Below are 27,040 nucleotides of genomic sequence, written 5' to 3' on the forward strand. Positions count from 1 at the left end.
TCACTCTTTCCCTGACATGTGCTGCTGTCAGAGCAGTTGACAGAGGAGAAGCTAAACATGTTGAGAAAATAGAAGCTCATCGCCGCTTGCCAATCACACATACCCGTCCTTTGTTTATACTCTTCTTCCCCCCCTGTCCTGAGTCAAGAGAGGAAAAATTGCTCACCTGAGCTCATTACAAGCCTGCTGGGCCAACACCAGATCATTTAAGTGACATTAAGTCCACACACACACACATGCTTGTGAAAAGGAAAGTTGATTCTGTCAACACAGGAAAGTGCGGATTTGTGTCAAAAAGAAATCTTATTTATAGATGTTTTTGACGAGGAGGAAGTTTTCTTTGCTCCCGCGGAGGAAGAGGAAAACGTCTTTTGACAGAAACGACACAAAACACACGACAACGCGGCCTCTGTGAGACGCACACGCGGAGACACACACACGCGGAGCAAAACGTGTCCTTGGTTCAGTTCATTATATTTTGGTTGGGCACGGACCTCTGAAATGGACTTTCAACAAATACGTAATTGCTTAGTCATTCTGCCATTCACTTGATCCCAAATTACACAGCCAGCTCTATTGCACTTTGTCTCTCCCTTTGACGTATCCTTGGCCCCCAGAGTGGCTTCCTTTATAAACCTCCGTTCTCTGTGTAAAATGTGGATTACAAGCCTATTGAGCTGGGTTTTTCATGTAGCCTAAATTAAGTGCATTAGGAGTTGCTTTTCACCACAGGGAAAACCCCAAGTAAAAGCCTAGAGGGAGGGGGGGGGGCAGGGTATGTATAGACAAGTGAAAAAGATGTTTAGACATTGTATGAGTATGGAGGTATTTGGAGCCGTCTACGGCGTGTTGCTTGTGTTACAGAAAATCATAAACATTAAAACTTTAAATTAACATAGTGAATGTGAAGTAGGCCCGTTTCAACACGCAACTTTCTGTCTCACTAGAGGGCCTTCTACGCCGTCGTAGTATCTTGTCGGCTATCGATTTGCTGCCAACTATACATGTTCTCCTCTGTAAGCCATTCTTTCCTCCTGAAAGCTTTGATTTGTTACTATAAAGCAAAGTGAGCAACGGCACCATAAAATTCCCTGTCTGAAATGGCAAAGGAGAGTATATCTTTCAAAGGCCAGACCGGGTCACTGCAAAAAAAAAGAAAAAAGAAAAAGACAGAACAAGAGAGAGCTGCAGGCTTTTCTGGATTTTGTATGGATGACTCCGATGTCCTCAGCTGTGCCTGAGAATGAGTTATGGTCACAGTGAGAAGTACCCACACTCTGATAGTACCAACCACCCACAGCGCTTCTGTCTCATTCTCCTTTTTTCTTTCCAGTGTTGGTTCCATGCTGTGATATACAGAATATTTTCTAATGTGCTGTGGGAACATTTTTGAAACTTTAGTCTCTGCACAACAACAAGAACAAAGTGACAACAGTTGTCAGAAAGCACTTATTTTTAGGTTGAACGGGAAGTAAATGCGGCATCATTGTAATTTACATTCGTATGGAATTCTATGAAGAGTTTGCCAGTGCTGAGCAAGACGTTTGAGAAACTTTTTATGCATCCCGCTGTTCCAAACAATCTCAGATCTTCATGGAAGTCTCCGCAGGGAACAGGACATAGCATCACACGGTGGCTTTGGGTAAAACACAACTGACAGGTCAATTACAGCCCCTTCTCCTCAGCAGGCGGATATCCAGTCTCAAGTCAGTGATCATGACTTCCATAACAAGCGCCTTCAATATCCCTGCAGCACAATCGCGCATGCAGACACACGGGCACATAGTGTGTAGCACACGCACACATGCTCATGGCTTGATTTATGAGCTTGAGAGCCTGGAGGTGGGAGGCAGTGTCATTGTCTCCCAGACATGTTGACCAGAGAATGAGCTATCGGGGGAAGACAGGGAGGCGGGCAGCACCGTAATTAACGCACTAAATACATTAGGCTAAAAGATCCCCTAGAACCTCAACAGGAGCACTTAGTGCTACAGCATCTGTGTTAAGGGATGATTGTGTAAATGACGGAAGTGAATCCTGGCATCACATGAATGCTTCTTTTGTTGTTGTAAATTAAATTTAGAGATGCTTATTCTGTAACAAGAAAAAACACATCCAATTATTATTATTATTTTTTTTGAAACGTCCCTGCACTGACATGTTCTGAATAAATCATTTGTTGAAAGTAGTGTGTGGGAGTTTTTGTGGGGTTTTGCTCATACTTCAGAAATCAATAGAGTAGAATTCCTTGGATCGCTGCTAGTGACCTCTAGTGGGCAACAGGCGGCACATGATGTTTGATGTTGAGGGTTTAAAAGTGAGGACATCTGAGTGGATGCATTGGGTAATAAATCAGCGCGGATCCAGTAGAGACGTACACAAACACACAGCGACCACAACAGGGGACAGTGTGTGATATTCATGCTTGTGGTGTTAAAAAGAAATGAGTGAGTTTTAATGACACTAATACATTATTGACTAATAAATCAATGGGTTCTGCCAGAGTAGACAGATCCAGACAACACACACACACACACACACACAGAGTGTGATGCACTGCAGGGGCTAATAAAGTAATTAAGTCATTTTTAATGAACACTGTACTTTTGCTATTTACCTGACAATGGTTAGGATGCAAAGTAATATGGATGACACAGTCACACAGTTTCCAGAGTTGTAAAATCCAAATTCCAGCAACCAGTTTGCTGACGAGTCGTCATAGTCCTGGATCGGTTTCTCGCCGCAGAATCATATTTCATTATCTCACGGGTATGTGAAACAAGTGAACACCAGGTACAGGGTGAAATTACCTAACGGCCTTTTGATCGTTTTCAGCTTCACAGACAAAACAGACCGGCAAGTTTGATTAACTTGAGCTGACATTTTTAATGTCTTTATTCTCATGTATTACTCCTATAAAACCACCAGCGTTTCACACAAGTTGCGACTTTGCCAGTTGTGTCATCCATTTTCTTTTCTGAGTAGGCCGAGTGAGTTGTAAGTTTCCATTTTTCTTTCACAAGAATAATTGTGAATAAGCAGGAACTTGGTGACTTGTTTCAAGATAGCACTTTTTGCATGTTGCATTCCATAGTAATAAACTATACTTGGACGAGGATTTCAATATATACAATTATTTGACATTGATGCAGATATCCCACAGTGGAGGAACTGATTTAACCCACAACAGATGAATCAGAGCAACTGTCACCGACTGTAATCCACATGCAGAGCATGGTGCAGAGCAGGGTGCAGAGCAGGGTGCCGCTCACGCTGCGACGACTGCCTCTCGTTCTTTCTCTCTTTCTCTATTGTGGAAGACACAGGGGAGCATTGTGTGTGTGTGTGTCTTAAGAAGCATCCACCTTTATTGACACAGGTAAGCTCCTACACTCAACATTTAGAGATAACCTAGTCTGTCATAACACAAATAAAGGTGAAACGGCATGAGCTACCCCCCCCCCCCCCACACACACACACACACACACACACCAGCCCCTGCTAATTACCTGAGCGAATGCTGAGATGACAGGTGAAGGTGCGCGATGGATGTCGTAGTGTGTGTGTTGGGTGGGGGCTGGCTGGCTGTAGTTGACACCATTCCACTCCTGTGACCCACAGCTGAACTTGGACCTGTGAGAAAATAACAGGTTCTCCAATTAGGCCGCCAGTGTCTCACCGCAGGGCTGTTTCTGGAAGTCGTCCTTACCTCGCTACACAACAATTAGCCTGGAGGGGCTCACCAGCCAGTGGAAACTTGCAATGTGCGGATCTTTACAGACCTGCCTCTTTACCTGCCAGAACCTCTGTTTTCACAAGGATATGTAATAGGGAAATGTTGGCACTCAATCTGGGCAATTTAATGCAGATATACACTTACCTGCTCCCAAGGTTTTTGTTGTTTTAGTCGCACTTTAGCCAGGTGGTGAAGCTGGTGGTGGTGGTGGGGGGGAGGAGGGGGAGGGCAAACTCGTCAAAGTGCAGTACATTCCTAACAAATAACCGTGGCGCATGCCAATCATTGACACAGTATATTCCATAGAAGATGTGTTCCTTGTGATGAGAGAGTAGAGATTAAAGAAACCCTTCAATAAACGTTTTGTCAAACAAAAGACGAGGAAATGTTGTGTAGTTTTACATTCCACCCACATACACAACATTTTTCAACAATCAAACATTTACCCTCGTGAGAGACGTGAGAACGCACTTCCGAGCGCCTGTTGGGGCCCTTGCCGTTGAAGGCACATGCGTGTAGCATACTGCGAGTGTTTACACAAGGCGTTTAAGCTCCGCACACATCACTCAGTGCAAACCTCTGCAGTTTGCTTTAGAAATCATCCATGTCCAGTATCAGGCACTAAAAATACACTTTAGACTGTTGAGCGCTCGGTCATGGTCATGGAGAAGCCCTCAGGTGCACCACAGGCCATCTTGTTTGCCAAGCAGATAAAGATGATAAATGTCACAACATGGAATGCGTAAATGTTTTGTTCCCTCGAATGTGATTCATGGCAAACTTTGACTACGACTAATACATCTTGAAGAGCTTGCTCCGTAATGGATCTGCCTGAACTTCAACCTGCCAGAGCTACTGTAACTGTTTGATTTACTCACACTTAGCATGATGTGACAGCACTATAAAAGTATTTTTGGAGAGTCGTGCCGCACAACAGCTTTCTGCAGTCATTCCCCAAAGACTGGGTCAGGACCCACTATTTATTTTTGGGTTTTTCCGAGCCTTTTACTTTAAGATTTATCAACTCACTTCAGTAAATCGGCTGACATAGGGATCCTCATGTGGAGGATGAAGCGGTAAAATAAATGAATATCTCTCTAGTAAAGTAGTTACTTTACCTAATCAAAATAGTAGCTGTTGCAGAAATGGAAGTACAATAGTGTTATGTTGCACATATTTGCTCTGGTGATTGTGTACACAGCAGCATCATTGTGTTGCATATAAGATATAAAATGTGGGGTTAAAACAGGATAAAAAAAAAAAGAGAGACCAGTTAAATTATGGCTTTTTTTTTTATTAATTGTATTCAAATACATAAACACACATTTTTATATGGTATATGGTAAAAGTGATTTTACACAAACCTAAAAAAAACAAACATACAGCAAACAAACTTTACCAAACACACGTTATGTACATCAGAAAAATACTGCACTTTTCATGTGGAACAATAACAAAACAAAAAATAAATCTGTCGGATTCAAAAGGTGAAACTCTTTCAAATCCCAGAAAAGTAAGAGAGTGGAGAACTTTGATTCATGTCCGTGACATGCAGGCGAAGACGGCAACATATAAACTGGGGTACTCATGCACTGACTGCCGGCTCTGAGGCTGTAAATGTTCGGCACTTTCTGTGTAGCTGTATAATTTATTCCCTCTGAGATTCCGTGGCATCTTGAAAAATGCTGTGGTCTTGCAGCAGAGAGCAGGGTCATCCTACTTCCCGCGAAAGACGGAAGAAGAAGAAGAGAAAAAAAAAAACATTGTACATAAAAAACTATTGTAATCCAATTCAAAACAGCACTTAAAAAATACTGTTTTACATATATATCTGAAAGATCATACATTTGATACTATATACATATTTCTACATTATGATACAGTGTATGGCTTGGCAGAGATTGATTTTCATGTGGATTTACTGAACAAATAATGAATACATTTGTGCCTTAAAGCTGTAGAGAAGTCTACTCCAACCCGCTCTTAAAATATACCTGTATCTCAAAGTGACTTTGATGAACAGTTCAAACGCTTTCCTCTGAGATCAACAAGGCACTGTAGCCATTTAATATTCCTCTTTTTTTTGGCAGTGTCGAGAGATTTTACGAAACATTAATACACAGAAGACACAAAGGCAAAGTTGCAGTTTTTGGCACATGCACTGTGTGATGCCGCTTCGAGGATCCGTGCTGCGTGTGATCTCTCGCGGCTGAGCAGTACGCCGAGTCGACGTCGCGATACACATCGCTGTGTTAAGGCTTGACTGACCTGTTTGGATTTGACAGATTTACACTCCGTGTGCTGTGCAGCAGTGGCCAATGTTGCACCTGTGCAATCAGTGTCTACACGTGTTAGCTCTTTGTATGGTACAGTTTCCAGTACACACAAAAAAATAAAAGGCTACATTAGGTAAAGATTGGATACCACCCCTTGTGTTTCCAGTCAAAGCCCTAAAGCAAATGGCACTAAATACCACACAATTCTTTTTCACAGGTGATCCTGAGGCACTATTTGTTTTCAGGTTGACGTAAGTCTTTGGTTGCTTTGTTCTGGCTTAGCTGGCAGTGTGAGTCTCTGATTGATTCAGGAGTGGTGGCTCTCGCTCGGACGCCTCCATCATTCCCGCCGAGTTGTGTGTTTCTGAACTGAGATCTTGGCGTTCCAGGTCTCCCCCGTGAGCCGGCGCCCCTTCTTCAGCCTCCCTCCTCATCCTCTCCTCTTCCTCTATCTGCATTCTCCTCTCCTCGGCCTCGATCTCCTCCGTGGTGGGAATGGAGTTCTTCTTGGGTCTTCCCTTGGGCTTTGTCGGGGCCTCATGACCTCCTTTGAGCACCTAGAATGACACATAGGCAATGTTAGTGGACTCCACTGGTAATAAATGACAGTATAAGTCAAAGAAAATGTGTGCTATTATAGTAATTAAGAGAAGATGTATTGCTGCTGGCTGCCCGGTGTGCACTCATTTATCTTTTAACGATTTCAACCCCTTTTTTTGTTCCCTGAATTGTTGACCCTTCCAAGTGTTTGCTCTCAGTGCCGTCATCATCGGTCACGCCTCACACTACACTTGTCACGCCCTCATCTTTCTCACATGCATACTGCAAACCGACAGTACATGGTACACTGGTAAAAATCACAAAGAAATAAAAAGGTGTAGTTAACAATGTGCTAGATACTCACAAGGGTTTGTGACATCCAACATTTGTATTCTTAAGTGATGGAGTTCTTAAAGTAAAGGAGCTCTCATTTAACAACCCCTGACTGCCACGACCATTACGGTGCAAAACCGTTGACGCCACTACTGACCCTTCATCACTGGTGTCTTGATTTGTTCTGTGGTTGCACCGTGAAAGTGCACCGTGTCAAAACACCAGGTTCTCTCATTGCCCAATCGTCACCAGAATCTGGTCATTTCTTAAATCTCGTCAAAGAGAATGTCGTCAAAAATCTGCCCTGACCTTTTTTGAGTTGTGCTGCTCTCACATTGACAGACAAACGTAAAAAAAAAATGTAAGCAATACTGTGCATTCCATCCCCCTCAACCTGGCCTCCTGGAAAGTCATTGTCTGTGAGGAATTTTGGCTGAACTTTCCTCGCTAACTTCTAGTTATTGTCTGCTGCAGCAGTGTGTGCGTGTGTGTTTGTGTGTGTTTGTGTGTGTGTGTGTGTGTGTGTGTGTGTGTGTGTGTGCGCCTCTAGCATGTTGTGAAGACTGCGGTCATGCAGTGCAACAGGCAGGGTGTGAGCGGAAAGACAGGTTAGTTGGTGAACGCGCAGAGAGTCGCTCCATGTGGTTCAGATTAAATGATGGCTCGTGTTTATGTCAGTATTGTGAGGGCGACGGACAGCTGCTGGTTTTTATCCTTTTTCCAGACAAATTTACATTTTGATGATGGGAATTTCCACAAATACGGAAAAAAAAAATGTCTTGCAGAAAGAAATCTGCCCACATCACAGCAGATCAAACAGGCTGATATGGCGATAACAGGTGACCGTGTGGTATTTATCAAGGTGAACTGAACCATTTACAACAGGGCTGTCAAGTTCAGGGGGGTTCGTTCAATCTGAGCATGAGCAGCAAAAAAAAAATATATATAAGAGACATTTTGACTTCATGACTTACTGTCACTTACCATTTTCTTCCACTTCATACGCCTGTTCTGGTACCACGTCTTCACCTGGAGCTGTGTGAGCCCGAGTGACTGAGCCAGGTCTAACCTGCAGAATCACAACCAAAAAACAACATTGAAACATGCTTTAAATAATCACATTCCAGTTTTTAGCGTTGATTTTAACTCTGTCTTTGAACGTTGCATCAAAGCTGATTTGCTACGAGGTTGAGTCTGACACTGACACTCCTGCAGCCAACAGCGTCTGAGGCATTTGTGTCGCAGTCAGTAACCCAATCACAGCTCTAGTAGCTGGATAATCAGGGCTCTTGGAGAAAACTCTAAATGCTTCCACCACATGTGTTGATCCATGACTAATAGGACTATCGGTTGGTCTGAAACGTGATACGCGAGGGAGGGACAGATAAAGTGAGAAAGGCAGCCGTCTCGTGAAGGAGAGGGTCCGCTATCAAGTCTTTATTCGGAGGAGATTTCCTCCTTCCACCGTTAGCAGTCAAATCCAGATGAAGGGCATCTCTTTCCTGCTCGCCCCGAGTGAAAGACGCAGGGTTTTTCATTTGATGGTTCATGTGGAAGACGAGACAGAGACAAGCTGTAACAAGAACCTTAGAGAAGCAGAGCTGCAACAAATCCCTGAGATTCGTGGGATCATCTACGCAGAAGAGCTCTGCGTGTGTCCACGTATGTGCGAGAAGAAAATAGAAGTAAAGAAAAACATCTGCGGTCATTCATACTTCTGCCATTTTGCTCCACTTCCACACCTACGCGAGGGTGCACCTCATGAACTTGTCATGAACCTACACTTAATAATAATAATGATGATGACGATGACAGTTACAATTACATAATGATTATAATTCAATCTTATTAAAAGCTGCATACAATTGTTATTGTTCTTTGGTGTAATTCATTTAAACTCTTTAATAATTAATACTTTTGGTTTTTGTTTCCCTTCTGAACACCACCACCCCCCCACCACCACCACCACCCCCCCCCCCCTGACCACAGAGTTTCCAAGCAGAGAAAAGTGAAGTTATCTTTGGATCATAACAAACCAAAGTGGGAGCTTGTCACACCTTTGATGTGTGGTTTTCAAGGGGGATTTTCTCTGTTGATGTTTTTTTTTTCTTTTACTTTTTCCACAAGCTGTGTATTTAATTAATTTTCAGTAAAGTGTCAGAATCAGATATTTGATGGGACACATTATTTTTGGCACAGCCGCACCATACTGTGGTTGGTTTTGATCATAAGCGTTGTGCTCTGCCTCGGGGCTCCTGCTTTAAAATGAGGCCTTGGTGCTCTTCCAACAGTTCCAGGCAAGCCGAGCTGTGATCTGTTTAATAACACATCGTGGGAGTTTTCACTATATGGATGAGATGGAATTAGGTGGACAAATACGTTCTGATTTACTCGGAATATGCAAAGCGACTTTCCGGATTAGATGTCGTAATCAGAGATGACATGATGTTTGAGACATCTGTTGGGGAAGTGTTACTATTTGCAGGCCTAAAGTGCATGAACATATTGCACATGAGGCTTTTAATCGCCGCTGATTTATTCACCATGACGACATAAGAGAATGAACCATTGTCTGCATTTATGTCTGTCATAAAATCTGCTCAAATGTGTGTAGGTTGGGAAAAGTACTGGAAAGCCTGAGATAATGAACATTAATGGAAGCTAATTGCAGTCACGTGTCAGTGCAGCTGGAGTTGTTGGAGTGACTTACAACTGCAGCGTGTCACTTTTGGGGGATTTTTTTTTTGTGTTTATTCTTTCTCTTTTTGGTCTTCTTGAGCTCTGTCAAGCAATACTATCAGACATGACTGAGGGGGTGTTTGTGAGGGTAAAGAAGCGTTCATCCCCTCAATCTGCTGAACAAGCAGGTTTTTTTGACGCATAGAATCCTATCCACCAATCTGTTTTGCAGCTGTTCCACTCGTCTGTTATGACACATCATAAACAAACAAAATTAAAAAAATAAAAATAAAACACATCTCTTCCGGTGAGCGGTAAGAATCAATTACATCTGCTTATGTGAACCGTTTCAGACTTGGATGATTTATGACTGAGAGTTGTTCATTTGCTTAAAAGCTGGAAAGGGTTACCGAGCCACATCAAAGGGTTTAGATATTCATCAGTTCATAGTCTGACGCACAAAATAATTATATTTCGCTAGTTTCTTTCCCTCGAGGGGATACCAAGCTAAAATTACTCCACTTATGCTAAACAAGGTGGAAAAAAAATAAGTGATATTTAGAGTTTAGAGTTCATTTATTTAAAATACGGACAATACATATTAATGGACATATACATGTAAATATGCAAGATTATAGCCGACGGCTAATTTCCATCTTTAGTCCCTTCGGCAGGTTGATGTTTACTTAGGATTAATAAGACAGCATTGACAAGTAGATTGACAATTAGTCTTAAAAGGTAAAAGTAGTAAAAGGTACCCCAACAGTTAGCTAATATTAAACAAATATACACGTTTGGCCGCAGTGTTACTTGGAAGAATAGCTTTACAGTCCCGATGATTTCTAGACCAAGCGTCAACCATCTATCAGAGGATGCGTCCCTGAAATGTTCCGGACTTTTGGATGTCGCTCGAAGGAAGCCGCTGCTGCTGCTGCTTCCTGTGGCCGTCATGGTTTAAGGCTCGCCCATGTTCATGACATCAAAACATGTGATGCAATCAAAGAAGCACTTCATTGTTCTGACTTGATAGGGTCCTAATGCAAGTTGGTTGAATGTTGTCCTTAGGTGAAGAATGTTCTGGACTTCCTCTTCAACATAGTGCAGATCTGTTCTACAGTTACTGGAAGCTCTAATTTAAGGTTATTGCTGCTCAAAGAGGTTTGACTGGTTACCACATCCGGATGTGTACTTACTTTTACCAACAGCACCGTGAATGTATTGTGCTGGGTGTGTGCAACAAAGAAACAAAGGATAATAGTGGGTTGTGTGTTGTTATGTTGATTTAGTGCTTTGTGTTTATATTTGTGACTAAGACGAGGAACACATCACATCTAATAATATTTAAACAAATTCACTCCCTAATGGGTTATAGATGCTTGTTCTTGCCACTGTTTGAAAAAAAGAAAAAGTGTATTTGAGGAACGTGGGTGGAGTGTCCACACAGCCAGACTCCGCACCTGACACACAAGTTCACAAGCAAGCTTTAAATTTTACTGCACATGCGAAAGCTTTTAACAACATTTATGGTTCAATACTATTCTGGGTTACGCTGGAAAAGTCGCCCTGCGCGCCAAAAATAAATGGGAGACACACAATAAAACTGGAAAATATGGTCTAACCTCATGTCAGGTCCCAAAAATGACCCACAGACATAATTATTAACATGCAGATTACTTCATTTTATTGTAGGAGGCTCATATGCACCTGCACATGTGTGAAATGATTAGCAGTAAATCAATGTAATACATTTGTGTGTTGCTTGCGTTGGCCGTCGTCCCCGATTTCTTGAATGAGGCAGTGTTTCTTTGTTGGGGCTTTTTTGCTCTTTGAGCGCTCGCTGCTAATACGTTATTCTTGTCTCGACTAGAATGTTGAGGTAAGACTTTGGCTTCGACAAATTCACATTACATGGAACATTCCCCACGAGATGGATGAAAAATGATGATGTTTAACCACCGCTTGATAATTGCACTTGTGGCTTTGAATGTGTGTGCATGCTTGCACTGCACTTTGAAAATGCACTCTATGCCAGGTATGCAGGTTATCAAAATGTCAAGATTGACTTATAGTTATACCATTCTGTTGGTTAACTTTAACACATCGGTAGTTTGTGTTTTTGTTTTTTTGTTTTTATCATGACTAAGTCACAAAATCATTTTCAGGTAGCGCTGAGGTCAGCGAGGTCTCGAGCACATTCAGCTCTCACTGTACATATAATGTGATGATTTGTGTTTTATTATATATATATATATATTTATTATAACACAAATCTACCCATCTATGTAATCTCTCTGGATTAGACTAGTCCGATACATAGACTGTATATAAAACTGGATGTAATCTTCCAGTTGCAAAGCAAACCTCTACTGTGAAGCTTGTGTTTCACAATCTCACTGGAGCTTTTGAATTTGTCCACTCACGTGCTGTGCTTTATCATCTATTTTCCTCTAAACGGTGACATCATTTGCAAAACGGACTCCGTGTGCTATTAAGGAAGACGTGAAATTAGTAGGTGAGACCGTTAACACCTGAGGAGAATATTTACTGATGTTATAAATCAAGTTTTTCCTCTTTTTTCTTTCAAACAGAGTTGTTTTTTTTCCAAACTGCTACTTCCATCCCACTTCCTTTACACTTTTAAAACTTTAAGACTACATTTTTATATACAGCCTATGGTCAGACGTCAGTGTTTGAATGGGAACTGACCTGTCTGGTGTGGAGAGGTACTTCTGCTTCTGGAACTTCTTCTCCAGGCCCATCAGCTGCAGCTCGGTGAAGATGGTGCGACTGCGGCGGGGCTTCTTCAGGCGCGGCGTGCTGTGCTCCGTGTCCGAGTCGCTGCTGATGCTGAGGGGCGTCTGGCTGGGCGAGGCCTCGGACCCCCGGGGGTGCTGTGGGGAGAGCAGGGACAGGTGCGAGGGCAGCCCGCCCGTAGACGAGGGCTGGGGGAGGTGGGGGGGCAGGTTGGGGGGCTGTCGCGTGATCACGGAGAGAAGTGGGTGAGCACGTAGCGAAGAGGAGCCTGGGAAGAAAAAAAAAAAGAGGGAGACGGTGCGTCACATGATGCAAAAACCAAGAGAGACGGTTTTTAGTGAGCCCTCATGTCATGAGCTCCTCAGTCACCTTTATTGTACCAATATCGAGCGGCTGTAATTGCTCGGACAGGATCATTTTTTAATCTGACCGTGTTTGCAGTGGAAAGTGTTATGCTTTTGACCCTGTACATGAAGAGGGCTGTGATCTGGATGACGCAGCCTGTGTTTTACACAGCTGCCCCTGAACCCTTCAAATGAATGATTATTTTTCAGAGGTTGTTAAATACTAACTGGTTTTCTCAACACGAAACCGCAAGCACACATCGAGCCTGACAGCATGATGAATTGGAAATTGCACACACACACACACACACACACACACAGACTGAGCTGTAATCATAAAAAAAATAAAAAATAAATCACACTCTGGTGAAACACCGCCTGTGCATTTGCTCAGTTTAATACACACACACACACACACATTTATGCTCTTTATCAGAGCAGACAGAAGCAGCAAGACGCCAGAATCAATAAAAAGTAACACTTGTCTGGAGCCGCGGTGGGAGGGAAGGAGACCAGGAGGTTGGCCGAGAGAGGATGTGGTGGGTCAAACCAAAGTGGAAGTATCTGCCAAAAAAAAAAAATCCTAACAGCTTCATGTATAAAACAAATCCCCGGACTAAAATTTACAAGGGAACGCAGTGCAGACTGTAGTGCACGGGCTGATAAGGCTGCAGCAGAGAGGACGCCGGCGGGGGAGTGGTGTGGTGTGGTGGTGGGATTATAGGGCAATAGAGGAGGGAGATGTGGATTGAGATAAAAGGCTCGCAATGGAGCAGAAGAATTACGAAGCTGACACACACCAACACACACACAGCATGTGTGTTCCTGTGTGGTTGTCCCCTAAATCCCTTCATCGACCATTCCAGACAACCTAGACACATATGTTACAGAGACGCACATGTGCACTAATGTCCACTGGAGACATAAAAATCTTTTTAAAAATGTTTTTTTTAAGTAAGGTCAGTGGAATAACTGCAGATTTGAATGCAAACAAAATGAACAGCAAAGAGTTTTTCTTCCGTACGATGTATGAACTGTGTAACCCCACGTGTAAGTCAAGCGTGAAGAGAGTATGTGCTGCATGCATGTGCACACAGAGGAAGGCACAGTTGCTCCACACACACACACACACACACACACACACACACCAGACACTGCCTTGGGCTCATCATGACATCATAGTTAGGAGCTGAGGTCGTCAAAAACTCTCCAGCGTTAGAATCCTGCTGTTGCAACAGGTCTGGACAAGGAGACTCTTTTTTTTTTTTCTTTTCCTCTCTCGTGTGTTCTCAGTTTATGTGGCTTTACATGTGATCTGTGTTCATGGTTTTTCTTTTTGATATTCGTGAATCGCCCCGCGCGTGAATACACACAGCAATAATCACTGTGTGTATTATTGCTGTATAGGACGGGGTTTTCACGGGAACACGAGTGAAAGCGTCGCCGTCTCTCCTCGGGAGTGTCAGGAAGTCTCTTGTCAACAACAGGGTTAAAGTTGGTAGAGAGAGAGACAGGCGTCAACCCACGTGTCGACCTTCCATTGACAGAGAGACCGTGTCTCTGACATGTTGTTGACAAGTGCCAGAGTCCTGTCAATAATCTACAAATAAACTGTTTGAGTAGCTGCAGTTCAGTTCAGGCCCACGCCGAAGCACATTGATACTCTTGATAATCACAGTTGGAATGCCAGGACGAGCACAAGTGCTTCTTGGAAACATTACAGCAGACTAAGAATAGACCAAGAAGACAAGAAGAGCTTTCTTTGTTTCACCTTTGTTGTTGTTTTATGACCAACGCTTTTCAAACTATAGATCACATAATCATTGTGGTTAAGCGATTAAACTAGTGTGTTTGCAATGACTGTAATTATGAAAGGACATGATGATGAGGACATCGTCGCAACAGAAGCTTATTTCTTTCACTGCCAATATCTTAATGATAACATTTGCATTCCTCTCTCTCTCTCTCTCTCTCTCTCTGTGACTTGTTCAATGGGAAGCTGAAACGGATGAGTCATAGCTCAGTGATGATGAGTGTATGTGAAGGTTTGCCATGTTATGGGTATAAACTGCCTGGTGACAGATTAAGAGTGTCTCAGTGAAACAGGTTTTTGTGTTTTTTTTTTGGCCTTGCCCTTTTAATGCAAATAATTAAAAAAAACAAAAAAACACTGCAGAGTGGGAAGGGCAACAGGCTACGCAGCTTCTGTATCTGTGACCACTTTAATCTCGGGCAGGTTCACGACCGATACGGCCAATTTAATCCCAGTTTCTCAACAAATCAGGAGTGTCTCATTCACTTTCATTGTCAGTCGTTTCCCAAGCTGACTGCATGGCAGACTCACTCGGGGGGGGGGGGGGGGGGCTGTGCTTATAGCAAAAGGAATTAGGTTAAACATAATCCTTAACTGTTTAATCTGAAACCCGATCCGTACAGGTCTTCCTGTGGCAGCTAAAATCAGCCTGTAGCACAAACTGCTTTCAGAAGTGATTTATTACTGGGCCTTTTGTTGCTGTAGAAAAATCTGGTGGCTGTGATTGTGTACAAAATGACGGGTAGATGACAGGTTGTCAAGCATTATGCTTCACTGTGGACGTGTACCGATTTCTTTACATATACGTGTGTGTGTGTGTGTGTGTGTTGACATGGGTGTAATCAGCCTTTTCAAGATGGCTTCATGCCTAATGGGAGGCTTTATTGTCTGCAGCAGATTAGGGTTTAAGATGTGATGAAAACCCTTTTTTGCTCACTTGGATTTATATAAGTACTCAGCCGCTAACCTGACGACTAAGCAGTGAGTGGCCCGCAGGCTGCCCACACTCCTACTTTTCTTTTTTGCTGTTTTTTATTTTTCATCAGGCTGTCAGGCGAGATTACACCTCAGGTGATCCTAATCTATCTGCCTCCACCGCTAAAAGCCCTACTGAGAGACAGGACTCTAAATTAAATATCATAAGCTGCCATTACGTCACTCAGTGTTCACCACCAGTTCAGGGCTCGGCGTCTACTGATCCTGCTCAAACTGACAAGGAATTAGCTCCACGAGAATGAGCCGTGATGACTGTACAAGATGAAGGTCTGCATTTTACCACACACACAGAAAATCCAGTGGGCGATGGGAGGAATGACCCCCACCCCCACCCCAAAAAAAAAATTGATCATTTGGGGAGAAAAAGTGAATTAAACACAAACAAATGCAACAAATGCAGGTGTTGGAAAAATAGAAAACCACTGTTTGACCACTCTTTAAGACAAACACCATTGACACTGTCAATCACTGTCTTCCAGTGGTCTCCTCTGGCAGCGCGAGGTTATAGCAGGCTTTCTTTTGCAGAAAGTCTGTTTTCATTGTTCAAGCCACCACGCTTACAGAGACCAGATGCCTCCCTTCTGGCCCGGGACCTGTAACCCTGCCAGTTTCTATATCAAGCAAGCAAAAAACCATTGATGTCGGGGAATATAGAGTGTCTCACACTCCCGCAGCTACAAATAAGTGGTGGGCACAGTGTTCTGATATGCAGAGCAGGTTACTCTATCCATGCAAACAGAGGGCTGCCAAAGCCTGACCACAGTGCCCTCGAGCATGTACAGCACAGCTCATATCACAGGGATGAGGGAATCGCTCGCCCTATTTTTATTCACCCCATCGCTGTCATCATCAAATTGCAGTGGCTATTATTTTAGACTTTGGAGCAATTATCCTAATGGTTACTAGAGCGTGCAGTAGCCTTGCAGTTGTTTGAATTCATCTAGAATTACAATTAAGAATCAATCAGGAGCGTTTGTTTTGACAAGATTACAGGGGCTGTGCCAGCTGAGCTTTGCCAAAGTAGTTTGGTAATTATCTATCTATCTATCTATCTATCTATCTATCTATCTATCTATCTATCTATCATTAAAGGAAGATGAGGTGAATGAATGACTGACTGTGAATGTGTTTGATTTATACGTATTTTTCAAAGGTGCTTTATTAAGCAAAAGTGTTCACACGTCGTGGGCTTTTTCCAAACGTGTTCTTCCTCTTAAATTTTTGACAGAATTCATCGTCACATAATATTCTGTCATATCAGAAGACTAATGAGATTAAAAAAAGTCACCCATTAGATTAGATTTGATTTATCAACAGACTCGTCAATAAAAACTAATTATAGCAAATAAACTAAAGGCCACAGCAGAGCAATCATGGGATTTGGATTAATTATCTTTATTCTGTGTCCTGCACCTATTAGTTCAGGAGTTTATCATCTTACCCCGAAGCATCACTGACACTTTGACTGTCAACACTAAATACTTAAACTGCTGTAATTTAGAAAGTACAGAGTGAGCAATTTTAGCAGGAAATTACATTTTTTTTAATCATTTTAAACTGTTCCTTTAAAAAGAAAATGACAGGGGATACATTAATCAAATGATGTATAGTGGTAGGTACGTGTGCATGGGGGTTATTGTTTAAATAGTATAATAATAATAATAATAATAATAACAACAATAATAATAATCCCAAAATGTTTTCTGTCTTTGTATAAAAAGTATAACGCAAACTCCACATTTTGGTCTGATGAAAACACAGCAAATCACATTTCATGCTAAAAACTCTCGTGCATACAAATAACTTTAATCATTACATTTCAAAGTAAATGAATGGATGAATACAAATGTCACGTCTTCTTACCTGAGCATGAATGAAGAGGCTTTGGTCGGACAATGAGGGAAGGACACACCGAGTAGAGAGAAAGTTTCTCGAAATAATCACAAGTCTCCTTGGAGAGGATCTCGTCGATCATGAACGTCTTGTAGCGCCGCCTGGCAGCCTTCAGCTGCCCGGTGGAGGAGAGCCTCAGCTCGGCTTGACAGTGCATGATGAGCCGCTGACTGTGCGCACTGCGCCGCCTTCTCCTGCTTCAACAGCGCGCGCGTGTGTGCGTGTCTCTGTGCAGTGCCCGTGCAAGGTATAGACGAACCGCGAGGAGACGAAGGTGTGACGAATGCAGTTCACGCGTGGAAGTCACTCATGGTTTATCTTTCAAAACAGTGCTCGGCTTCGCCTCGAGGGTCGCGGTGAAGATCGGCAGCCTTGAACTTGAGAGTGCGCGCAGCGGAGCGCCACAGTGGGAATAAAGTGACTGTGAGTTGCGCTCACACACCCACTGCTATATAAACCATCTGTGAACACATCTATCTGCTGCTGCTCCATCCATCCTCCTATCGCTGCTCTCTCTCTCTCTCTCTCTCTCTCTCTATCGCTCTCTCTCTCTCTATCTCTCTCTCTCTCACACACACACACACACACACAGTACATGTTCACATGGCCACCTCCCAAATATTCACCCACCACTATCAACTTTTTTTCTTAACACGTTTTATTATTTCGAATCCAACGTTTGTGTTTGGACATCTTTTCCCAACCAAAAAGGAATAAAATCTTAATTCTATCAATAATAATAATAATAAAAAACTACATAAAGAGATATTTTAAACTCAGAATTAACTGCATTTCTGATCAGATCAAAAATAAAAAAAAGATATCTGTATTATCAGTTCATTAGACTGGACTGTATCTTTGTTTCCGACGTTTATTTGAATTATCTTTATGAATTATTGTGAATAAAGCCATGTATAACTTATTTTTACTGTCTGAATTGTTGCTTTTGTACCCTCTTTATTTTTATGGTTAACACTGGACAGAATCAATATCTAAAACTTATATCTTTATATTTAAACATTCGTTCAACTTAATATTTTAACTTAACTTTCGTTCTTTCTATCAAGCAGTAAATTGTTTTAAATGACAGGGCGATGTTGTTGATAATACTAATGATAAAAATAATAATATTAATAAAAGTATGTTATTTACTACAGGCAATTCATTAGAAAAGATTCATACATAACATAATATACTAGTTATGAAGGCGTAACTATTCAAATCTGCGGTTAAAGGCCATGTCACTCGTGTCCAAACGAACGAATAATAAATCATGGATCAACAACACGGTGTGACGTCGTGCCGATTTAATTCAGAGCCGACACATTTAACAACACAATATAAAAATATTCATATTGTAATGAGTCATACCGCGGTGTTGTGGTTTAAAGACAACACGAGGTTCACAACATTCAGCGGGAAATAATCCCCTCTAAGATCATCAGTCATTGTCAAATACATTTATATTTATTATACATATGTGTACACACACATATATATATATATATATACTGTAGTGTGTGAGTGTTGGTCTGGTCAGAGGCTGATGACATTGGTGAGTTCATTTCTCCTGAGGTTGATCTTGTTGTTCTTACAAATACTTATTATATAGAGTATATATATATATATACTTTTTCCCATTTAATTGTCATGTGAGTAAATAAAAGGCAGCTTGTTTTTTAAATTTATTTATTCTCTTTATTGTTTTAAGTATTTTGGATTACAAACTGTAGAACGAAACACTCTCCATCACCACCTCTCCTTCATCCTCCTCATGATCAGTGAATTGGAAATAAATGTAACCCCGTTGATGTTGTTGTTGTGGTTGTTGTTGTGGGGGCTCGTGTCCGTCGCGGTAGCCGCGTTTAAAGCGTGTGTGTAAGAGGAAGAACGCGAGCTGAAGGAGAGCTGAAGGAGAGACACAAAGTGTCCCACGGATTTAACTCTAGAGTTTTGAAACAAATGTTTAAAAATCTAGGGATCATTCTAGTGTGCTTTATATATATATATATATACATATATATGTATATTTGCAAATAAAATGTATGATTATAATAGATTATCTATGCGTAGTCCGCCCTCTTTATATTATTTCAATTCTCGGACTAAGAAGGCCCGGGTTAAGAAATAAGAAATCACTTCTATGTGTTAATTGCTTGATAACATAGTTTTTTTATTTTTGGTTTTGACTTTTCTAAAATGTATTTTATGATTGCCCAATTTATTTTTCTAATTGAATTGATTTTAAAGTATTGCAGTGGGTTTTGACATGTTTTAAGGGAATTACAATTGCACAAAAAAGGGAGATACATAGAGTTTATCTGGAGCTGCGGTGGCACCAGTGAACCCAACAACCTGAGGAGGAGTCTGCTAACTCGTGGATTGCGGGAGCAGTAAGGAGGGAGGGAGGAAGGGTGGGGAGCTAGGTCCCTGCTGGGTGTTATTAGGATGGGGATCACTTCAGGAGACACGCTTCTATATAAGTCCACACAGCAGCGGCTACTGAGCGGCCTCTCTAATCCACGCGCTCCGGGGCTGGAGACGCCAGGCAGATCAACAAATTAAAAGAGTTATGCCGTGGCGAGAATATGCGTAATAAGGTCCTTCCTCCTGGTACTGACACCCAGCAAAGGATACTCTCTATTAGAGCCATTTGGAAGTATCGCGGGGTGCAATCTGACACAGGGCAGACACTAAAAGATTACAGCAGAGGCTGCAAAAACATTCCGCCTTTGCACAGCGTTGATGGGGGAATTTATTAAGCGGGAATGAAGTGGTCGATACAGGTGCAAGAGCCGCTGTTAGTGGCCTAAGCACTTTGGGAAGTGTAGATTATGACCTCAACGCGGACATTAAGGGGACACTGATCGCCACACGTTGGCAAGTGAACCTGAAGTGAGACACTGGCATCGTGAGTGGGCAAAGTAACTAAATCAAGGTGTTTCAATTTAATTGAAGCAAAATTGACCCGAGTCAGAACTGCACTAAGTGGATTTTTTTAAAGGGCCCATGCAGTGAAAAACAACCTGTATTTATTTGGAATTAACGTTTTTGATGCAGATGTTGTGCTGATTGTGTCCAGTTTTGTTGTACAGCCAATCATTTACTCTATTCCCATTTTTATATTCTTACCTTTACCTTCTATTGTTGCTTTATCTATTCCCATTTTGTACCCACCACTTGTCTGCCGCTGACAGGTCTGCTGTGACTAGTTTTAATAAAGTCAAATCCAACCTGATCTAATCCGAAATGACTGCGTTTTAAGTGCCGTCATGAAGAAAGAAACCTAAACATAGCTGCATGTTGTAAAGTGAACAGGCCGTGTATCAAATCCATGTAAAGACTTAAAAAGAATCCTAAATAGAAAGGTCAGATGTAGGAGCTCATCATGTGGCCCAGTTATATTTAACATCTTAATTGATTCAATGAAAGGATGTGTGTGGCGCCACCTGTAGATTACTTCATAACCGCTGCACAAGTGTATTAGTTACACATGGGCCATTTATAGGTGCAGATAAGGCCGTGTGTGTGTAAGCAGCACAGTGTGTAGCATCAACATACAATAGCTCACTCGGTTAACTCGGTCACATGAGCAAGACAAAGACCTGTAAATAGCATTCATGATATTCAGCCAAGACCTAGGAATTTGTAGTGCAGCCAGATGAACGACAACAGGACTATCACTGACAGGAGCTTTATAGTAATGAAAATGTTCAGTAAAACACACCGTCTTACAGAATCGGAATAATAAAAAATAAAAAATAAGATAAAGCAATATTTTTTTTTTTTTTACAAACGGCACAGTCAACTGATCTAATAAAAATCGCTCCCTATTGTAGTAAAAGTGGTGCTGGTGAAATATTTATCCGACATTGTTTTTTTCTTTGCAAAATACCTGAAGAGTTTAAAATTGTGGCAGCACCATTTAAAGACAATTTTGCATAACATAAAAACAGGCTCAATGTCTTAAATCTTTTCTTTTTTTCCTTTTTTTAGACATGTCATTTGTCTTCCAATTTGTCAAAATCAGATCCTTTTTTTCTCCTCGTTCTTGAGGTAACACAGGTCTTCGCCTCTGAATGCTTAAAAGGACATCCATGAGGCGAAAACTCCTGTTAACAAATTTAAAAACACCTTAAAAATAAACAAAAAATTACTATAAAGGCTTAAGTTATTAAATCTCCCAACTGGTATGATCGTATACAAACATCCTGAGCATATATGTGAATTTATCAACATTTTTCATACTCTACGACAGGAAGCTGTGCACACATTAGTGGAGAATTAAAGTCTTTGCAGGAAATCCTAGCGGCGGTCAGTACCGCCGCCATCTACTCTCCTGGTAGCCACGGTTGTTGCCTCTGTCTTCATGATGTCTGTGTCCGCCTCGGTTGTCGTGGTGACGTTTGCCACTCCTGTCGCCTTGGTGGTGATAGTTGTCCCGACCGTGACTGTGTTGCTGGTTACGACCGGAGCCCAATTCGTCCGTGTAGCGCTGGTTTCTGCCCCCGCTGTTTGTGTTGGAATGATGTTGCCGATAGGGGGCGTTGTCGTGTGCCCTTGAGCTACCAGAATTTCCACCTGCCGGCCCCTGGCCCTGCGGAGGCTTAGAGATGCTGCCATTCAACTGGTCGAGCTGCTGCATGTGGAGCTGCCACATCATGTTGTTCATCTACGGATGAAAAAAAAGACCATAGAAGTGTAAGCACTTTTTAATTTGTTGCTGTGCATGTACAAAGAGCCACGTAAAGTACGAGAACTATTAATTATTTGATAACTGTCATTTTTTTAAGCATAAAACACTTACCATGGCATGTTTCTGCAGGTTATCGGAAGACGAAAAGGACCTCATTTGGGGTGGAGGGGTATACGGAGGAGAACTGAAAGGGATTGGGGTCCTGCAAGAGTAAAGTAAAAGTTTAAAATAATAATAAAACCCCAAAACAATCTACACAGTAACAGGTGTACATAATATAAAACCCAAGGGCAGATTTTACAAACAGTAAATTATGCAAATACACAGATGACACCAGATAGAGCCACTTTCTTATGTTTTCACATGTGTGAAAACAATTGACAGCATTTCAAGTCCATTAAACCTGTCAATCAAACTGAAACATCAAACTCCAAGATCATAGATTAAAAACACATTATTCATCTAGCCACATCAGCCAAATATGAACGAGAAAAGCCAGACAGAATAGCCAAGTGACTTCTCTTTTCAAGCCTTTTGTGCCAAGATCTGGGAGGGAATATCTCACAAACGAGTCCAGCAGCACTGACAGTCAGCCAAGTCTGACGGATCAAATTCAAAAGCAACTGAAGCTGCAAATAATTCTTCAGTCAGTTTTTGACTGGACAAAGTGTGGCATTTTTAAGGTGGGTGGGTAGTTTACACTACACCCTCTTAGTGTTACTCAATTAAATGTTCCTTAAAAAAAAACAATGGAAATTAGTGACCATGACAAAGACATCTGAATGCCAAATTAGTGAGAAAGTAAGAAACAGGATGATGTTTACTTTTTTTTTTTTTTAACAGAACAACAATTTTCAATCAAACAATCTGACCCAATTTGTGAGCCAGCTCTATGATGAATTACAGCAAACAAAAATGAAACGTGCGAGAATAATCTTAATTTGCTCAGACTTAGTTATCGTTTGATCATCAAAAGCAAAATCCCCATTCCTAACCTGTACAAATTATACCATTGGAAATTCATTTTTTCATGTCATATCATTTTGCCAATGATTAAATAGAAAAATGTATGCATTGGTATACCAATGAATGCAAGGATTTTAGCATCCTGCATATACATTGCATTGGTCTGAATTAAACTCTGATGCCAATATCTTCAGGTTTTCCAGTCAGTGATATTTGGCATGAAACATGGAAAGGACTGCATACAGAAACTTCTGTGTGTAAATACAACCCAGTCCAATTCCGTTTCATGCCACATTTTATGTGGGAGCTCCAATTAAAGCCCACACAGCAGTGCCAAGAGCATGAGAAACTTGCATTCCCTAAGTAATGTTCAATAGGTAGGAAGTGATGAAAAGCATACAGTAAAAATCCTACTTTTTACCAAATTATTAACTACAAGCTACTACTATAAATATACTACTATAAACTACTAGGTAGGTAACAAAGAGGCTACATGCAGAGCCCAAAAGGTGCTTGTTTTTTTTTAAAGATCATTAAGAAACAGTTAAAAAGTGCTTATGTGTTGCGATTCATTTAAACAAAAAAAATATTTTGTCCAATTACCTGTAAAATGAAGAAAATCCACATTTAGCCATTACAGTTTGTCTCTTATGATTTTTTTTTTTGACAGTTAACTTGGCCAGTACTTCTGATTGCCCGTCTGATTATGACAGATTTAGTAGTCAGTGTGTGGGGTGGTTATCTAAGCAACACAATGGTGAAAATACTATGTCAGACATTTGTTATTTGAACTTGAAACTGTGGTAAGGCTTCATTCAAATGTATGAAAATGACTGGGGTTAACAGTGGCGTATCAAGTGTGGCTAACGTAAGCAGAGATTTACAACTGCTCAGCACTGTGGTAAATCTACACCTGCAGGTCAAACTGTGAAGCAGTAGATTAATTAAAAAATTAAAAGTTGGAAGGGACATAAAGGCCAAACCAATTTGTGGGCAAGAGACAATATTTGCTTTGATGGGACTGATGCAACCGTTAAAATCAGAATTAGTTTCTTACTTCTGCTGGTGGAAAAATAAATAAAAAAAAGGAGATACTCTTACCTCTGACCATGGGGATTTGGAGTATTTACAGGACTTGAGTTCTGAGAATTTCCTGTACTGTTGCTATGACTGCTACCTGTGACGGGATAAAAAAAAAACACAACAAAAACATTTTCAGTGAAGGAGAAAAACAATAGTATGAAAACTACGAACCACTGTGCAAGTGTGGCAATGGTGTGCTTAAGTATGGGTCTTTCTTAGATATAAGAGGAAATAAAGGTTCACAATTATTAATTTGCTGTGCAAAGATAACATATTTATTGATACTTCTGACAACTACAATTGTTGCTTAAATTGAAAGCATGGTTCCACCTTGTTTTGAGATTAAAAGCCATCTGATCAGATACATGAAAAACAATCTGATGTGCGATAGAAAACTTCAGCACTGCCATCACAATATGACTTATAAACTTCAATGTATTTATATATGTGCAGTGCTACCCTTACAATTAAGAGCAAATTGAAGTCTGAATCTGACAGTAGCACACACTCAGATAAGGACTTTGTCTGATGAGTCAAATGATCCAACACATGTTTCTGCAGGTTTAGAACATTATGGTCTCATCATGGTTGAGGTACATCATGCTATTTTTGAAGTTGAACAAAGTTTTTTATTAGAATTGGATTAAAATGGATACAAAATGTTTGAACAACAAGGAAACAAATGCAAAATGCATAAATCACTCAACTAAATTATAGCTTTGAAAACACTTTGCCACAGTTTTACTGTGGTTTTTATAAATCATACTGCACTGGATGGGAGGCAGTTGATCATTAATTTTTCTACATGTTGTAACTTGTTGGCTAGTTCAGTGGTGTGACTCTGGCTTTTGATTTGCAATGGCTCCCTTTATGCTTACAGTAATTAAACCCCAATATGTGTTTGTTTATTATTTGTTCACCTCAGTTGTGTTTTGCAAATTACTGATTGCACTGATATATAATAAATATAAATACATAATCAATATCAATCATAATGCATATGATTAATGAGTAATTGTAATGCTTACTCTAATAGTTTGATCTTTTCCAACAACATAAAATACAGTAAATACCAAAACCAATACTTTTGATGTACAAGGTGAATACCAGTGCTGTTAAATCCAATAATCTAAGGTCTGTGTGAACTCACCTGATCTGAACTGCACATGGATATTTTTTCCGAACAACGTTGCTCCGTTGAGGAGCTGCATGGCGTACGGCACAGACACTTCGTGCCTGTAAACGGCAAAACCAAACGTTTTCTGTTTCCCATCCTGGTCTTTGGGGATTTTAGTTTTGACGAGAGGTCCAGCCTGTGAAAACAACAAATGAATACCATAGCCAAATAACTTACGCTGATGCTAACTAAAGCTAACTAGCCATTTTCCTAAAATTCCCACTAAAAACGATGCACCTTTTGTGTACAAAAACGCAGCGGGGTAGAAGAGAACCAACGTGAGTGGGCTCATTTACAGAGGAACATTTACAATTCGCACGTAAAGTCGTAAGTGTGTTAGCGCTGTGCGTGTGTTATGCTAGCTTTACACTTAGCATTTGCGTCAACGTCACCTGTAAAAACAGCTCGAACAAAAGCTCCTCCGTCACCCTCGAGTCCAAGTTTCTGATGAAGAGCGTCCTGTCCGCTTCTTCCTCTATCCCCATCGTTATTCAGCAGATAGATAGCAACACTGAAACAGTCGGTTGGCGTAAAAAAGGAAAGCGCTCAGCTTAATATAAACTGTAGGCCCAGTTTGCCGAAAAGTGAAATCATGCCGTCTATTTGAACTTCCGTCGTGGTGAATAGCTGCTGCTTTACGACACTCTGAACACCATACGACGGCTCTTCTTTCAAATTGTCAACCGAGTAACACGTTTTCGTTATGAATACTTGGTCATGTGTATTTCATATGTGGTAAGTACGACGTGTGTTTCCCTTCTCTCCCAATTACAACTCTAGTAAAAAAAAAAGAAAAAAGAGAGAGCTGCTGCTCAAACATTCAACTACAACATTATTTTAAATGGTAACATTTGAAATTGTATTAATTAGACTTGATAACTGTCTAATTTATGGACATATTAATCAACTAGATTGAGAGACTGGTTAAAATGAGTGAAACTGGCATCTCCAAAGTGCTTGTTTTATTTATTAAGTTGAATTTTGTGATTTTCCCATTTCCATTTTCTTTCTGAAAGTCTTTTTCACATTGGGAAATTACTACTTATTACTAATAACTCGAAATGTTCCCTACTCAAAACCAAATGAATTTTTTTTATGAAATACAAAACCAAAATATGTTCTGGTTACTTTGCTCCTCTGAAAGTTAACTGAATATCTTTTGTTATTGGACAAAACAAGACATGTGAGTAGCCTGACAACGTCATCATTTTACAGATTTGGTAAATACTGTACATTTTTTTTTTAACATTGTCTAGTGAAATTTGTGATGCCACAATAAAACCGTGCATACAGCAAAGTACATCTGGAAATCTTGTTCAGTGTTCAACCTTGCAGTATTGTGTTTTAAATCCGCTTTATTTAGACACCACACCAAAGCTAACTGGAACTTGTTAGTCTAAATCTGTTTGTCTTATTTCAGAAAATGCTGTGTGAATGCCGAGTGCTCAACAGATAGCACACAAAGTAAAGATAAAATATAATATAATAATAAATAAATAATACAGGGGCCATGAAACTGGAGTAGCTATACAGATAATGTTCATTTTTATTATTTCTTTATGAGAGGAGAAGAAGAGCTAACAGCATAATGAAAAGTTTCTTAATATTTTCACATAATTGTTTGCCTGTGCTCCGTTGACAGCATGGTTTTTATTCCTATAATATATATTTTAATGGTCTTTTTTTCTCTATTCTATTCATAGCCCATACTTTGTACCATGACCTTGTGTTGGTAACATTAATGCAAATGTTTC

General features: G+C 40.8%; 2 protein-coding genes across 2 annotated transcripts; both read right to left on the bottom strand.

Moving 5' to 3' along the window:
- Window positions 1–5,028: 5,028 nt before the first annotated feature.
- On the bottom strand, window positions 5,029–17,845 carry barx2 (BARX homeobox 2). The gene is made up of 4 exons (XM_058634828.1): window positions 17,335–17,845; window positions 12,271–12,586; window positions 7,870–7,954; window positions 5,029–6,569 (listed from the first exon to the last, which is right to left on the bottom strand). The coding sequence occupies exons 1-4, from the start codon at window positions 17,519–17,521 to the stop codon at window positions 6,291–6,293; spliced, it is 867 nt and encodes a 288-aa protein (XP_058490811.1). The 5' UTR covers window positions 17,522–17,845; the 3' UTR covers window positions 5,029–6,290.
- A 3,197-nt stretch (window positions 17,846–21,042) lies between these two features.
- On the bottom strand, window positions 21,043–25,883 carry rbm7 (RNA binding motif protein 7). Its single transcript, XM_058632961.1, has 5 exons — window positions 25,679–25,883; window positions 25,260–25,422; window positions 24,128–24,203; window positions 22,172–22,262; window positions 21,043–22,036 (listed from the first exon to the last, which is right to left on the bottom strand). Exons 1-5 carry the CDS (start codon window positions 25,769–25,771, stop codon window positions 21,680–21,682), a joined length of 780 nt encoding a protein of 259 aa, XP_058488944.1. The 5' UTR covers window positions 25,772–25,883; the 3' UTR covers window positions 21,043–21,679.
- Window positions 25,884–27,040: the final 1,157 nt, after the last annotated feature.

This window comes from Solea solea, chromosome 7, assembly GCF_958295425.1.
Source record: "Solea solea chromosome 7, fSolSol10.1, whole genome shotgun sequence".
In the NCBI taxonomy this organism is placed as follows: Eukaryota; Metazoa; Chordata; class Actinopteri; order Pleuronectiformes; family Soleidae; genus Solea; species Solea solea.